This window comes from Mesoplodon bidens (assembly GCF_964165515.1).
Source record: "Mesoplodon bidens genome assembly, chromosome: 2".
NCBI lineage: Eukaryota > Metazoa > Chordata > Mammalia > Artiodactyla > Ziphiidae > Mesoplodon > Mesoplodon bidens.
Window position 1 is genome coordinate 110,777,504 of NC_138177.1, and position 16,033 is coordinate 110,793,536.

The window sequence follows — 16,033 nt, forward strand, 5'->3', positions numbered from 1 at the left end:
AAAAATTGGTGAAATGATGGCAAAATGGAGGGAGTTTTAAGGGAACTAAACTTTTAGCAAGGTAACACATCAAGAATTAGAGGTAGATATCTTGGTTATAGAAATAACCATTAGGAGAACTAAAAACAAATTATTTTATAAAGTAGTTGCCTCTGAGGAATGGGGCTGGGACTTTTCATTATAAGTCCATCTGTCCTATTGTGCCCGTATAGCTTTTATTTTGGAAAAAGCAAAGCAAGTCTGTATTGTGGAAGCTGAGTCAAAATGGAAAATTGAACTTCTCATCTAAAATACTGTAACAACATAAGAGATATTTTAATCTCTAATAATTATTAGGAAAGTTATCACCCATGGATCAGAACTATTGAGGAATCCCTGGAAGACAGAAAGCAAACAGGAAACTTCTGGTCAAGATAGTATCATAGGTTAATGGCTTTAAACTACCCCTCTACTCTGAAAACATGGGGATTATAGAATGCATATGTATGTATTTATAATTGTGTGTTTATAAGTACACATACATACATACACACACATAGAGTAAGAGAAGAGAGCGAGGAAGTCGAGAAGGGAGAGGCAGGCATAGTATTCTCAAAAACAAGATAAATGTGTCCAAGAGAAAAAAAACAAAAAAACAATACAACGGCAATTATAGGAGCTCGAAGCTTATAAATAGCCAGAGATTGCAAGAAGTTATATGTTTTCAAGATAAAAGCTTCAACCAAAGTCTTCCCAACTGGACCCACCCATAAAAGGGGTGTGGGGAAAAAATGCCATATATATGTATATATATAATTCATATCTTCTTTGTGTGATATATTTTATAAAACCAATAAAGAAAATGGATTTTTTCTCAAGAATTGTATTCCAAGAGGGATCAACATAAATAGATGGGAAGAATAAAAAGTGAAAAACACAGAGAATAGTAAGGGTATGAGGGTAGAAAATTAGAAGAGGAAATGGGAAGTAGTTTGTCTTGACCAAAGATTAAAGGATGAGAGGAAGGATTAGAAGAAACTGGTCTAAGCAGTCCTGATTTCTGGTGACGTTGTTTTAGCATTTGAACTGTTAAACGGTCCCAGAAATTATCTGGTCTTATGCCATGAAGTTTATAAAGGAGCAGCAAAAATCCTTTCCTGGACATAGATACCCCTTCCTTAGGCTGAAAATTACTTCCATCTTCTTATGAGGTTGTTATTGCCTTTATGTTGGTGAAGGAATGTGTACAAACAATGTGTCGAATCATTCTATTCTAGGGACCTTCAGGTATTGAGGGAGAATCTGGTCTGCAAGGCGAGCCAGGTGCAAAGGTAATCTTCCTAAATAGTAAAGGAGAAAGTCTCTAAACTTTCACCATTGACTCACCAATGTTTGCAATATTTTAGCAAACAGCCACCATCTTGGAAGCAGATAAAGGACAGCAGATAAAAATGGAAAGTGTTCTCAAATGAGTCAGAATAAAATATTACTCAGAAAAAAATATTATTTGTCTCTCTATATATGAAGATAAGTATGTGTGTGTATATCTATACACACACACATATATATGGCTATATATGGGGGGAATACAAATGAAAAAGCAAAATATTATAAATAAATTAATCTGAAGAAGAGAAAAAATAGTGTTTTGGAACCCCTGTCTTCATGATATACCCTCCATAACTAATAGACATGCAGTTTTAGTAGAAAAGAGTTTAATCTTTCCCTTTGTTTCTTCAGGGAGATGTTGGACCTGCAGGCAGTGTTGGAGTGGCTGGGGAGCCAGGGTTATGGGTATGTGCCTACTAGAAACCATTTTAATGCACTGGCCCTCCTATTTTAGAGACTCAAAACTCAGCCTAAAGACTTCAAAGATTGTATAATAAACTTTTCTGGTGCATTATAGAAAATGTTTGTCTTTATTTCATAATTTCAAAAGCTGCATGCTAAACCCTGTTCACATTGTAATTTAGTAGCATTGAGAGTCCTAACCACACACATCCTTTTTCTCAGAATCAGATGTACTCAGCAGAATCCTTGCAAAATGTGTGGAGTCACTGTGATTGTCACTAATGTTAGCATGAAGAAGAAATTCACAAATACTGGTGATCAACTCTCATGCTATTTCCAGACCTAACAAGACAGACAGACATTGAAATCTAATTTGTGTTTAGAAAAACAACAACAAAAAACTAAAGTCATGCAAAGTTAACAAGATTCAAAGAAATAATTGTAGATTTTTGTAGACAAAAACAATTGTAGATAGTTGTGATGAGATAGCTTACAGAAGTTATTCTAATATAGACAGTGGTTAATTTAAGCCATGGTAAGTTTTTTTCCAAGATAACAGGGACCAAGATAATTTTAAGAGACATTTGTTTACTAAAAGGTAAAGTTGGGAGATGTATTTTGCATTCGATTTCTTTCTTGTTCATTTTCCCTTTTTTTTTTTCAGGGGGGTGGGAAGTATGAGGTCAGGGTAATGGAAGTGTCAGCAGTTTGGAGCAATGGGCAACTGCGAAGATGCACTGATTAATTTACTTTTAAATAGCTCAGGTGGCAAGACAGCCAGTACTACTTTAATAGCTTCATAAATTGTGGCTCTACATTTCTACAAATTCTCTGTCTAGAAGACAACTTCCAAATATACCAGGGCCTTAATAGTCGCCTCTTCTCTGTAAGGGAAAAAATACAGACCTTAAAAATCTGGTACAGGGCTTCCCTGGTGGCGCAGTGGTTGGGAGTCCGCCTGCCGATGCAGGGGACGCGGGTTCATGCCCCGGTCTGGGAAGATCCCACATGCCGCGGAGTGGCTGGGCCCGTGAGCCATGGCCACTGAGCCTGTGCGTCCGGAGCCTGTGCTCCGCAACAGGAGAGGCCACAACAGTGAGAGGCCCACGTACCAAAAAAAAAAAAAAAAAAAAAAAAAAATCTGGTACACTGACTTTAACTGAATTAAGTTGTATTAATCCATGTAAATTAAGAAAAGCAAGATACTATAATTTTATGAAATTCAGTATTTACAGTCTTTGAACTAAGAAACATAGGTATAGCTGTCTAAATATCCAAAGCTACCAAATGAATACATATTACTTTTAATTATCTAAAAGTTATTAATATTCTGAGACCATCTTTTGTTTGAATTTATTGTGCTTTAAATCACCTTCAGAGTTATTCCAGGCAAATTAAATCATGTTCATTATACTTTCAAATACTCCTTATAAATAAAGTAGAAGTCGGAATAAATGTATATAAACCTGCTACTTCTATAGATACCAGGGGCAAAAAATAAATTTAGATAAATGATTTAGTGAAATAATAAATCTTACATTTCTGCTACCAAATAGGGTGAACCAGGAGCTGCTGGAGAAGAAGGTCTCCAGGGTAAAGATGGAGTAAAGGTAAATTATACTTTTAACATTATGATTAAGGTAGATGTTTTCGAGAAATCTTTCAAATATTACACGTAATTATTTATGTGCCAACAAAAATCTCTTATTGCATGGCATAATTATTTTACTACTTTCCCTTTCTCAAAAATTTTTACTGGATTACAGGGGAACCCAGGAAGAAGGGGACTTCCTGGAGAGGATGGAGAAAAAGGAGAGACAGGCTTACCAGGGACCACAGGGCCCCTGGGTGGACCAGGTGTAATGGGTCCTCCGGTGAGTACTGCTGGGTTCAATACTCAGTGAACTCAGTCCTCTACACACACACACACACACACACACACACACACACACACACAAGTGTAAGCCATACACACACATTCTTGACCCCCTTATATGTCCATTTGGTATTTGAAGGTGTGGAACTATGGTTTGAGTAAAGAACAAACCAGGGACTGATTATCAGCCTTCCTAACATCCAAGGGAAAAAGATACTTTTCCCATGTGTCACACATGCTATTGAACTTCTTCATTTTTTCTCACTTTATTGCGACATAATTGACATGTATTATATAAGTTATATAAGTTTATAGTGCATGACCTGTTGATTTGTTATGCATAAATATGCTAGATGATTACCATAATAAGTTTAGTTAGCACATCTATCGCCTCACATAGTTGCCTTTTTGTGTGTGTGGTGGGAATTTTTAAGAGTTACTGTCTTAGCATCTTTCAAGTACACAATACAGTGGTGTTAACTGTAGTCATCATGCTGTACATTAGATCTCCAGAACTTACTCATCTTATAACTGGAAATTTGTACCCTTTGACCACCTTCACCTATTTTCCCCATCTCTTCACCCCTGGCAACACCAAACAACTCTGTTTCTATGAGTTCTTATGAGTTTCTTTAGGTAATACATACTCATGAGATCATAGTGTTTGTCTTTCTCTGACTTATTTCACAAGCATAATGCTTTCAAGGTCTATCCATGTTGTTTCAAATGGCAGAATTTCCTTCTTTTTATGACTGAATAATATTACATTGTATACATAGAGAACATATATATGTGTGTGTATATGATCACATTTTTTCAAATATTAGTTGACCTTATATGCATGGGTTTATTTCTGGGCTCTTGATTCTGTTCTTTTGGTCTATATGTCTGTTTTAATGCTGGTACCATACTGGTTTGGTTAATATAGTTTTGTATTGATATAGTCTGAAATAAGAAGTGTGATGCCTCCAGCCTTGTTCTTCTTTCTCAAGATTGTTTTAGCTATTCGGTGTCTTTTATGGTTCCATGAAAATTTTAGAATTGCTTTTTTCTATTTTGATAGAAAAAAAAGTGCCTGGAATCTTGATAGGGATTATACTGAATCTATAGATTGCTTTGGATAGTATGGACATTTTAACAATATGTGAAAATGAGATATTTTTCCATTTATTTGTATTTTCTTCAGTTTCTTTCATCAGTGTCTTCTAGTTTTCAGTGTATGGATATTTTACCTCCTGGGTTATATTTATTCTAAGTATTTTATTGTTTTTGATGCTGTTGTAAATGAGATTATTTTCTTTATTTCTTTTTCAGATAATTTGTTGTTAGTGTGTGGAAATATGACTGGCTTTTTGTAGGTTGATTTTGTATCCTGCAACTTTATTGAAATCATTTATTAATGCTAACAGTTCTGTGGTACAGTCTTCAGAATTTTCTGTATATTAACATGTCACCTGCAAATAGACATGGTTTTACTTCTGTTTTACTTCTTCCTTTCTAACTTGGATGCCTTTTATTTCTTTTTCTTGCCCAATTGCTCAAGCTTGGACTTCCAGTCACACTTGCCATGTTCCTGATCTTGGAGGAAAAGCTCTTTTTGAGTATGATGTTAGCTGTGGGTTTTTCATATATGGCTTTTATTATGTTGAGGTACATTCCTTCTGTACCCAATTTGTTGAGACTTTTTATCATGAAAGGTTGTTGAATTTTTTCCAGACCTTTTCTGCTTCTATTCAGATGATCGTATGGTTTTTTCTTTAATTCTGGGAATGTGGTGCATCACATTCACTGATTTGCAGATTTTTGAGTCACCTTTGCATACCTGGAATAAATCCCACTTGATCATGGTGTATGGTCCTTTTAATATGCTATTGAATTCAGTTTGCTAGTATTTTGTTGAGAATTTTTGCATCTCTATTTGTCAAGGATATTGGCTGGCCTGAAATTATTTTTTTTCTTGTAGTATCCTTATCTGGCTTGGCCATCTGTATGTCTTCTTTGGAGAAATGTCTACTTAGGCCTTCTACCCATTTTCGGATTGGGTTCTTTGTTTTTTTAATATTGAGCTGCATGAGCTGTTTATATATTTTGGAAATTAATCCTTTGTTGATTCTTTTGCAAATATTTTATCTCATTTTGAAGGTTGTCTTTTCATCTTGATTATGGTTTCCTTTGCTGTACAACAGCTTTGAAGTTTCATTAGGACCCATTTGTTTATTTTCGTTTTTATTTCCATTACTCTAGGAGGTGGATCAAAAAAGTTCTTGCAGTGATTTATGTCAAAGAGTGTCCTTCCTATGTTTTCCTCTAAGAGTTTTATAGTGTCTGGTCTTACATTTAGGTCTCTAATCCGTTTTGAGTTTATTTTTGAGTATGGTGATAGGGAGTGTTCTAATTTTACTCTTTTACATGTAGCTGTCCAGTTTTCCCAGCACTACTTGTTGAAGAGACTGTCTTTTCTCCATTGTATATCCTTGCCTCCTTTGTCATAGATTAGTTGACCATAGATGCATGGGCTTACCTCTGGGCTTTCTATCGTGTTCCATTGATCTGTATTTCTGTTTTTGTGCCAGTACCATATTGTCTTGATTACTGTAGCTCTGTAGTATACTCTGAAATCAGGGAGTGTGATTCCTCCAGCTCCGTTTTTTCCCTCAAGACTGCTTTAGCTATTTGGGGTCTTTTATGTCTCCATACAAATTTTAAGATTTTTTTCTTCTAGTTCCGTAAAAATGCCATTGGTAATTTGATAGGGATTGCATTAAATCTGTAGATTGCTTTGGGTAGTATAGTCATTTTCACAATATTGATTCTTCCAATCCAAGAATATGGTATATCACTCCATCTGTTGGTATCATCTTTAATTTCTTTCATCAGTGTCATAGTTTTCTGCATACAGGTCTTTTTTCTCCCTAGGTAAGTTTATTCCTAAGTATTTTATTCTTTTTGTTGCAGTAGTAAATGGGAGTGTTTCCTTAATTTCTCTTTCAGTTTTTTCATCATTACAGTATAGGAATGCAAGAGATTTCTGTGCATTAATTTTGTATCCTGCAACTTTACCAAATTCATTGATTAGCTCTAGTATTTTTCTGGTGGCATCTTTAGGATTCTCTATGTATAGTATCATGTCATCTGCAAACAGTGACAGTTTTACTTCTTCTTTTCCAATTTGTATCCATTTTATTTCTTTTTCTTCTCTGATTGCCGTGGCTAGGACTTCCAAAACTGTGTTGAATAATAGAGGTAAGAGTGGACATCCTTGTCTTGTTCCTGATCTTAGAAGAAGTGCTTTCAGTTTTTCACCATTGAGAATGATGTTTGCTATGAGTTTGTCATATATGGCCTTTATTATGTTGAGCTAGATTCCCTCTGTCCCCACTTTCTGGAGAGTTTTTATCATAAATAGGTGTTGAATTTTGTCAAAAGCTTTTTCTGAATCTATTGAGAAGATCATATGGTTTTTATTCTTCAATTTGTTAATATGGTGTATCACATTGATTGATTTGCATATATTGAAGAATCCTTGCATCCCTGGGATAAATCCCACTTGATCATGGTGTATGATCCTTTTAATGTGTTGTTGGATTCTGTTTGCTAGTATTTTTTGAGGGTTTTTGCATCTATATTCACCAGTGATATTGGTCTGTAATTTTCCTTTTTTTTAACTCTCTGCGGTACGTGGGCCTCTCACTGTTGTGGCCTCTCCCATTGCAGAGCACAGGCTCTGGATGTGCAGGCTCAGCGGCCATGGCTCATGGGCCCAGCCACTGCACAGCATGTGGGATCTTCCCCGACCTGTGTCCCCTGCATCAGCAGGCAGACTCTCAACCACTGCGCCACCAGGGAAGCCCTGTAATTTTCTTTTTTTGTAGTATCTTTGTCTGGTTTTGGTATCAGGGTGATGGTGGCCTCATAGAATGAGTTTGGGAGTGTTCCTTCCTCTGCAAATTTTTGGAGGAGTTTGAGAAGGATGGGTGTTAGTTCTTCTCTAAATGTTTGATAGAATTCACCTGTGAAGCCATTTGGTCCTGGACTTTTGTTTGTTGGAAGATTTTTAATCACAGTTTCAATTTCATTACTTGTGATTGGTCTGTTCATATTTTCTATTTCTTCCTGGCTCAGTCTTGGAAGGTTATATCTTTCTAAGAATTTGTCCATATCTTCCCGGTTGTCCATTTTATTGGCAGAGTGTTGCTTGTAGTAGTCTCTTAGGATGCTTTGTATTTCTGCGGTGTCTGTTTTAGCTTCTCCTTTATCATTTCAGTTTTATTGATTTGAGTCCTCTCCCTCTTTTTCTGGATGAGTCTGGCTAATGGTTTATCAAGTTCGTTTATCTTCTCAAAGAACCAGCTTTTAGTTCTATTGATCTTTGCTATTGTTTTCTTTGTTTCTGTTTCATTTATTTCTGCTCTGATCTTTATGATTTCTTTCCTTCTGCTAACTTTGGGTTTTGTTTGTTCTTATTTCTCGAGTTCCTTTACGAGTAAGGTTAGATTGTTTGAGATTTTTTTGTTTCTTGAGGTAGGCTTGTATAGCTATAAACTTCCCTCTTAGAACTGCTTTTGCCACATCCCAGAGGTTTTGGATCGTCGTGTTTTCATTGTCATTTGTCTCTAGGTATTTTTTGATTTCCTCTTTGATTTCTTCAGTGATCTCTTGGTTTAGTAATATATTGTTTAGCCTCCATGTGTTTGTGTTTTTTACATTTTTTTTCCCTGTAATTGATTTCTATTCTTGTACCGTTGTGGTCAGAAAAGATGCTTGATAAGATTTCAATTTTCTTAAATTTACTGAGGCTTGATTTGTGACCCAAAATGTGATCTATCCTGGAGAATGTTCCATGCACAGTTGAGAAGAAAGTGTAATCTGCTGTTTTTGGATGGAATGTCTTATAAATATCAATTAAATCTCTCTGGTGTGTTGTGGCATTTAACACTCGTGTTTCCTTATTAATTTTCTGTTTGGATGATCTGTCCATTGGTGTAAGTGAGGTGTTAAAGTCCCCCACTATTATTGTGTTACTGTCGATTCCTCTTTTAGATCTATTAGCAGTTGCCTTATGTATTGAGGTGCTCCTATGTTGGGTGCATATATATTTATAATTGTTATATCTTCTTCTTGGATTGATCCCTTGATCATTATGTAGTGTCCTTCCTTGTCTCTTGTAACATTTTAAAGTCTATTTTATCTGATATGAGTATAGCTACTCCAGATTTCTTTTGATTTCCATTTGCATGGAATATCTTTTTCCATCCCCTCACTTTCAGTCTGTATGTGTCCCTAGGTCTGAAGTGGGTCTCTTGTAGACAGCATATATATGGGTCTTGTTTTTGTATCCATTCAGCGAGCCTGTGTCTTTTGGTTGGAGCATTTAATCCATTCACATTTAAGGTAATTATCAATATGTATGTTCCTCTTACCATTTTCTTAATTGTTTTGGGTTTGTTTTTGTACGTCCTTTTCTTCTCTTGTGTTTCCCACTTAGAGAAGTTCCTTTAGCATTTCTTGTAGAGCTGATTTGGTGGTGCTGAATTCTGTTAGCCTTTGCTTGTCTGTAAAGCTTATGATTTCTCCATCGAATCTGAACGAGATCCTTGCTAGGTAGAGTAATCTTGGTTGTAGTTTCTTCCCTTTCATCATTTTAAGTGTATCATGCCACTCCCTTCTGGCTTGTAGAGTTTCTGCTGAGAAATCAGCTGTTAACCTTATGGGAGTTCCCTTGCATATTATTTGTTGTTTTTCCCTTGCTGCTTTCAATAATTTTTCTTTGTCTTTAATTTTTGCCAATTTGATTACTGTGTGTCTCGGCATGTTTCTCCTTGGGTTTATCCTATATAGGATTCTCTATGCTTCCTGGACTTGAGTGGCTATTTCCTTTCCCATGTTAGGGAAGTTTTTGACTATAATCTCTTCAAAGATTTTCTCGGGTCCTTTCTCTCTCTCTTCTCCTTCTGGGACCCCTATAATGCAAATGTTGTTGCATTTAATGTTTTCCCAGAGGTCTCTTAAGCTGTCTTCATTTCTTTTCATTCTTTTTTCTTTATTCTGTTCCGCAGCAGTGAATTCCACCATTCTGTCTTCCAGGTCACTTATCCATTCTTCTGCCTCAGTTATTCTGCTATTGATTCCTTCCAGTGTATTTGTCATTTCAGTTATTGTATTGTTTATCTCTGTTTGTTTGCTCTTTAATTCTTCTAGATCTTTGTTAAACATTTCTTGCATCTTCTTGATCTTTGCCTCCATTATTTTTCTGAGGTCCTGGATCATCTTCACTATCATTATTCTGAATTCTTTTTCTGAAAGGTTGCCTATCTCCACTTCATTTAGTTGTTTTTCTGGGGTTTTATCTTGTTCCTTCATCTGGTACATAGCCCTCTGCCTTTTCATCTTGTCTATCTTTCTGTGAATGTGGTTTTTTTCCCACAGGCTGCGGGATTGTAGTTCTTCTTGCTTCTGCTGTCCACCCTCTGGTGGATGAGGCTATCTAAGTGGCTTGTTCAAGTTTCTTGATGGGGGGACTGTTGGTGGGTGGAGCTGGCTGTTGCTCTGGTGGTCAGAGCTCAGTAAAACATTAATCTGCTTGTCTGCTGATGGGTGGGGCTTGGTCCCCTCCCTGTTGGTTGTTTAGCCTGAGGCAACCCAACACTGCAGCCTATCCAGGCTCTTTGGTGGGGCTAATGATGGAATCTGGGAGGGCTCATGACAAGGTGTACTTCCTAGAACTTCTGCTGCCAGTGTCCTTGTCCTCACGGTGAGCCATAGGCGCCCTCCACCTCTGCAGGAGACCCTCCAACACTAGCAGGTAGGTCTGGTTCAGTCTCTGTGGGGGGTCACTGCTCCTTTCCCTGGGTCCCAGTGTGCACACTACTTTGTGTGTGCCCTCCAAGAGTGAAGTCTGTTTCCCCCAGTCCTGTCGAAGTTCTGCAATCAAATCCCGCTAGCCTTCAAAGTCTGATTCTCTAGGAATTCCTCCTCCCGTTGCCAGACCCCCAGGTTCAGAAGCCTGACGTGCGGCTCAGAACCTTCACTCCAGTGGGTAGACTTCTGTGGTATAAGTGTTCTTCAGTTTGTGAGTCACCTGCACAGAAGTTATGGGATTTGATTTTATTGTAATTCCGGTGTTCTCACAAGAGGGAGTGAGAACACATCCTTCTACTCCACCACCTTGAGCCAATCCTATTATGTTTTTTGTGTGTGTGTGTGTGTGGTACGCAGGCCTCTCACTGTTGTGGCCTCTCCCGTTGTGGAGCACAGGCTCCAGACATACAGGCTCAGCCTCCATGGCTCATGGGCCTAACCGCTCCACAGCATGTGGGATCTTCCCGGACCGGGGCACGAACCCGTGTCCCCTGCATCGGCAGTTGGACTCTCAACCACTGCACCACCAGGGAAGCCCCATTATGGTTATTTTTAATAAACTTGTTTTTTAACTTTTTAACTAGAATTGTAAGTGTTTTATGTACCACCATTACAATATTAGAGAATCTGGCTTTGAATATATATTTATCTTTAGTGGGAGTTTCACACATTTATATGTTTTACAATGTTATATTGTTATATTTCAGCTTCAGAAATGCCCTTTAGCATTTTTTGTAAGGCAGATTTAGTGGTGATGAACCCTTCAGCTTTTGTTTCTTTGGGAAAGTCTTTATCATGCCTTTATTCCTGAAGGACAGCTTTTCTGGGTATAGTGTTCTTGGTTAACAGGTTCTTTTTTTTTCTTTCCATATTTTGAAGATGTTATTCCATTCTCTTCTGGTCTGCAAAATTTCTGCTGAGAAACCTACTTATAGTATTATTTAGGCTCCTTTATGTAATAAGTCAAATTTCTCATACTACGTTTAAAATTATCTTTTTGTTTTGACAATATAGTTACAGTCATCCCTCAGTATCCATAGGGGATTGGTTGCAGGACCCTCACAGGTACCAAAATCTGCACATGCTTAAGCCCCTTACATAAATGGCATAGTCTTTGCATATAACCTACATACATTCTCCCATATACTTTAAATCACCTCTAGATTACTTACAATGTTAATACAATGTAAATGATATGTAAATAGTTTTAAATACAGTATAAATGCTACGTAAACCAGTGTCATTTCGTGGAAAATTCATCCTTTGTTTTGGAACTTTCTGGAACTTTTCTTGTAACATTTTTGATCCACAGTTGTTTGACTCTGCAGTCATGGAAACCGCAGATACAGAGGGCTCACTATAAGGTGTCTCAAAGTGACCTTTTTAGGGTTTAAGCTGTTTGGGATTTTTGAGCCTCTAAAATCTGGACATCTATTTCTCTTCCCAAGTTTGGGACGTTTTCAGCCATTATATCTTTAAGTAGTCTTTCTGCTCTTTTCTCTTTTTTTCTCCCAGTATTCACACAATATTGTTTTATTTCACACAGTCCCTTAAGTATCATAGTCTTTTCTTCATTCTTTTTCATCCTTTTTTCTTTTTGTTCCTTGGGATAATTTCAAATGACTTATCTTTGAGTTCACTGATTCTTCTGCTTGGTCAAGTCTGCTGTTGAAACTCTTTTGAGTTCTTCAGTTCAATCTTTACCTCTAGGATTTTTGTTTTTGTTTATTCACATGGTTTCTATTTCTTTGTTGAACTTCTCATTTTGTTCATGCATTGTTTTTCTAATTTCATTTAGTTATCTGTGTGTTCTTGAAGTTCACTGAACTTCTTTAAGAGGATTATTCTGAATTCTTTGTTAGGCAGTTCATAGATTTCCATTTCTTTAGTGTCAGTTATTGAAGCTTTATTAGTTTCTTTTGGTCTTGTCATGTTTACCCAATTCTTTATGCTCATAGTATCTTTGCATTGGTATTTACACATTTGAGTCAGTGGTCTCCTCTTCCAGACTTTACAGGTTTGTTTTGGCAGGCAAAGACCTTCACCAGTCTGCTTTGCTTAGGGGGAACTGGATGGATCAGCTTGTAGCATTTGTGGGCAGACACAGCTTGCTATTGAGGTCTCCGGTTTGGTGAGGTTCCTACCCATGTTCTGAGGCAAGGGGAGAGTTGCCACTGGCTGATCTCTGCAGTTGGGTTGGCCAGCTGGCTAGGCTCCACATTGTAGTGGGACCACTAACTAGGCACCCTGGTTGGGTAGGGGTGCTGGCTGGACTTCACAGTCAGATGGGGCCATTAGCTGGGTTCTGTAGTTACCTGTGGTAGGATATGGTCTCACGCTGTGTTCCGTGGAAGGACAGTAGCACTTGTTGGATTCTGCAGTTGGGCAAGGCCTCATGTTGTACTCTCTAACCGGATGTGGCCCTGGCAGGACTCTATGTTCTGGTGGGGCCACTGACATGGTTTCACAGTTGAATGGAGTTACAGGCTGTGCCCCAAGTTTGGGCAGAGTTGCAGGCTATGCTTTGTGATCAGTTGGGTACTGGATGTGCTTCTTTGTTGGATGAGGTCACTTGCCAGGCTGTCTGGTCAAGTGGGGCCTCCAGCTGCATCTCACAGATAATGCTCCATGGTAAGATGGGGTTACCTTGCCTGGGCGAGTTTACAGGCTGTGTTTAGTAATTGGACAAGGCCGTAGGTGAAACTCTGCTGCTAGGTAGGGCTGTTAGCTGGGCCCCATAACTGGGAAGTACTTTAGACTGGGCTCCAAGCCTGCACAGGGTCACTGTTCAGGTTCCCTGGTCATGACGGGCCAGAGGCTATGCTCAACAGTTGGACAGGGCTGCTGGCTTGGCTCTCTGCCTGAGCAAGGCTGTAGTATGGACTCCACAGCTGCTGAAGTTCTCTGGCCAGTCTTTCTGGTCGAGCAGGATGGGAGGCTATGCTTAGCTGTTGAGCAGGGTTACAGATTTACTCCCCTGCCCAGGCAGGGCCATATGACAGGCTCAAGAGCGTGTATGACCACTTTTCTGGGGACACAAATCATGTAGAACTGCCAACCAAGCTCCCTGGCCAGACAGGGCCACCAGCTAAGGTCTGCAGATCCCTGGCTAGGATCTCTGCTCAGGTGCTACTACAAGCAGGAATGCAGTCCACTAACATTCGAGTGCTGGTTGCTATAAGCCATTCCCCCTTTCCCCATCTCTATCTGATCCCCAGTGGTCAAGCCCCCAGGTTCCCCAAATGATCCTCATGAAGACCTGACTGGGCAACCCTGGAAGCATCCTGCAACAGTAGGGGAGCTGAATATCCACTTTGGGTTCTCCTTTTCCCACAGAGAAACTATAGGCCAAGGGGATCACTCTGTGTGGTGCTGTGCCTGGGGGAAAGACAGTGCAATCCAAATGAAGCCTCTCCTCTTACCCTTCTAATATTCTTCTCAGTCTCTGTGGTTCAAGGACATGCTTCAGCCTCACCCTCAGGTTCTAAGCCATACTTCTAGAGATTTGGGCATATCTTTTGCCTTTCTAAGGTTCATGGTAGTTTTCATTATTTTAGAGGACTCATCAGAACTGGACCCACAGAGAAGCCAAGTAGCAAGTGCCAAGAAAATGCAGTTATCTTCCAGAGAATTTTTATCAAATTCGTTTTTATATAAGAAAGTTATTAACAGTTATTAATGTTTTAGCATGGATTTATTTTTCAGTCAACTAGCCTGGTTCCCTAAGAGAATGCTAAAGTTGATGGGGGGTGGGGGGACAGGGAACTAAAAAAAAAGAAAGGCCTAACCATGCCATAGGACAACACAGGCAGAAATCCCAGAGAGGGATGACACAGCATGACAAATGGTGATGGGCAGAGCAGAAATGAAAAAGGGGATCAAAACAAAACATGGAAAAATGATAAACACAGATTTCATCTGCTTCATATTTTTTCCCAGGAATAATCCTCTTGTACACATCTTTGGTGCCTTTTTTAGTAACAACACATGTGTGTTTCTTTTTTATTCTTTTTGTTGTTTCCTTGGAATTTTAAATGCCTTTTAGCTCATAAACTTAATAAAAATACCACAGCATATTTTTTCAAAAGAATTTTCTGATCCAAGGAACTATTGCTTAATCAGACGGCCTGATGTTGGATTTATTTTTGTACTTCAGAAAAATTCTTCCTTAGGCAATGTCACAAAGATACTACCTTAAAAATTCTTTTAAAAATAAACAAAAAAGAGAGTGAGAAAAAGAAATTTAAAAAATTATTTTCAAGTAAAGAGATGTTCTTCTTACTTTCTAAAAGATTGGAAAATGATATCTGTTTTGAAAAATAAGGCAAGAGAAACATCAGTAACAAATTCCCAAATCCAAGATGTAGACTCTTTGAACAAAGGAAAATATTTTGTATTTTATGCTTGAGTTCTGCTCTAAAATATTCAGTTTTCTAAATGCATAACTCTATATGAGGAAAATAGTTTGGAAGTTTCTCAGAAGAAACATCTGCCTGACTTATGGTCCTTCATTCATTTCTTAAAAAGTCTATTGTTCTGGTATCTAAGATCTAAACAGAGGTGAATCTGTGCACTCCAAAACTGAGTATATATAAATGAAATTATCTCGTTTTATTCCTTTACAAAACTGGATTGGATTTATTGAAGTGTTAATTTTCCCATCTGTCTAGGGTGGTATGATCTTAGGTAGAGGTGAATATCTTAAGAGAAGCTGAAATAAAATAATGCATGCTTTTCTAAGAGGTTTTTTCTATAGATTCTTAAAAATGAAGTCAGAAAGATGAGAGGAATGAATATCAGCAGTTAGAAAAGAATGAAGTATACCTGACTCTTGTTTCTAAGACAGTTTCCTTGGTAGCCCTGAAAAATAATCACTTTGGAAATTTGAGGTCAGTGGTGTTAAGGAGTAAAGGATTATCTAAATCTTTATCTTCTGAATGATTCATATGACTCTGGTGTTAGACTTGTTTGTTCTGAACTGTTGTGTTGCAAAGCAGCACAAAATAGAAAGAACCCTGCACTGACCACTGTGCAAGAATTGTTGAAACCCCTGCTCTGTCACTAAAGAGCTGTACATTGTTGGGTGAGTCATTCTTTGGTTTCTTGGTTTACACATTACACATAATAAAGGGGTAGGAACTATGCAGAACACCCCAAGAAGACTGTGCCAGGGAAGATGCTAAACTGATAGGACTTTGCTCCTTCTTTTCCTGCTTGAATCAGAAAAGATCTTTTCATGTCTATTTAACATAGTAGCTTCTATATAGGCTTTTTTGAGACAAAAAGCTTAGCCTTAAAAAAGCATTAGCTTGGATATTTCTAAATTTATGTTAGCCTTACAAACTGTGACTCTCTAAAATGTATTTGTCCATTCACTATTTCAGTGAAGTTTATGAGTTCTTTCAATGAGAGAACTCTGCCAAGAACTCTGCTAAGCCTTGGGGACACCACGGGGAACGAGAGGAGCAAGGTTCCTGATCTCAGATTTGATAATATCATGGAGAAAACTGACATTAGACAAGATCATTG

At 38.1% G+C, this 16,033-nt stretch overlaps 1 protein-coding gene across 1 annotated transcript in view; it reads left to right on the plus strand.

The window, feature by feature from the left end:
• COL24A1 (collagen type XXIV alpha 1 chain) overlaps nucleotides 1-16,033 on the plus strand; it is a 400,363-nt gene that overhangs the window by 282,583 nt on the left and 101,747 nt on the right. Inside the window, exons 34-37 of the mRNA XM_081222837.1 lie at nucleotides 1,257-1,310; nucleotides 1,720-1,773; nucleotides 3,327-3,380; nucleotides 3,537-3,644. Coding sequence (XP_081078963.1) covers nucleotides 1,257-1,310; nucleotides 1,720-1,773; nucleotides 3,327-3,380; nucleotides 3,537-3,644 — 270 coding nt within the window. The remainder of the gene's footprint in view (nucleotides 1-1,256; nucleotides 1,311-1,719; nucleotides 1,774-3,326; nucleotides 3,381-3,536; nucleotides 3,645-16,033) is intronic.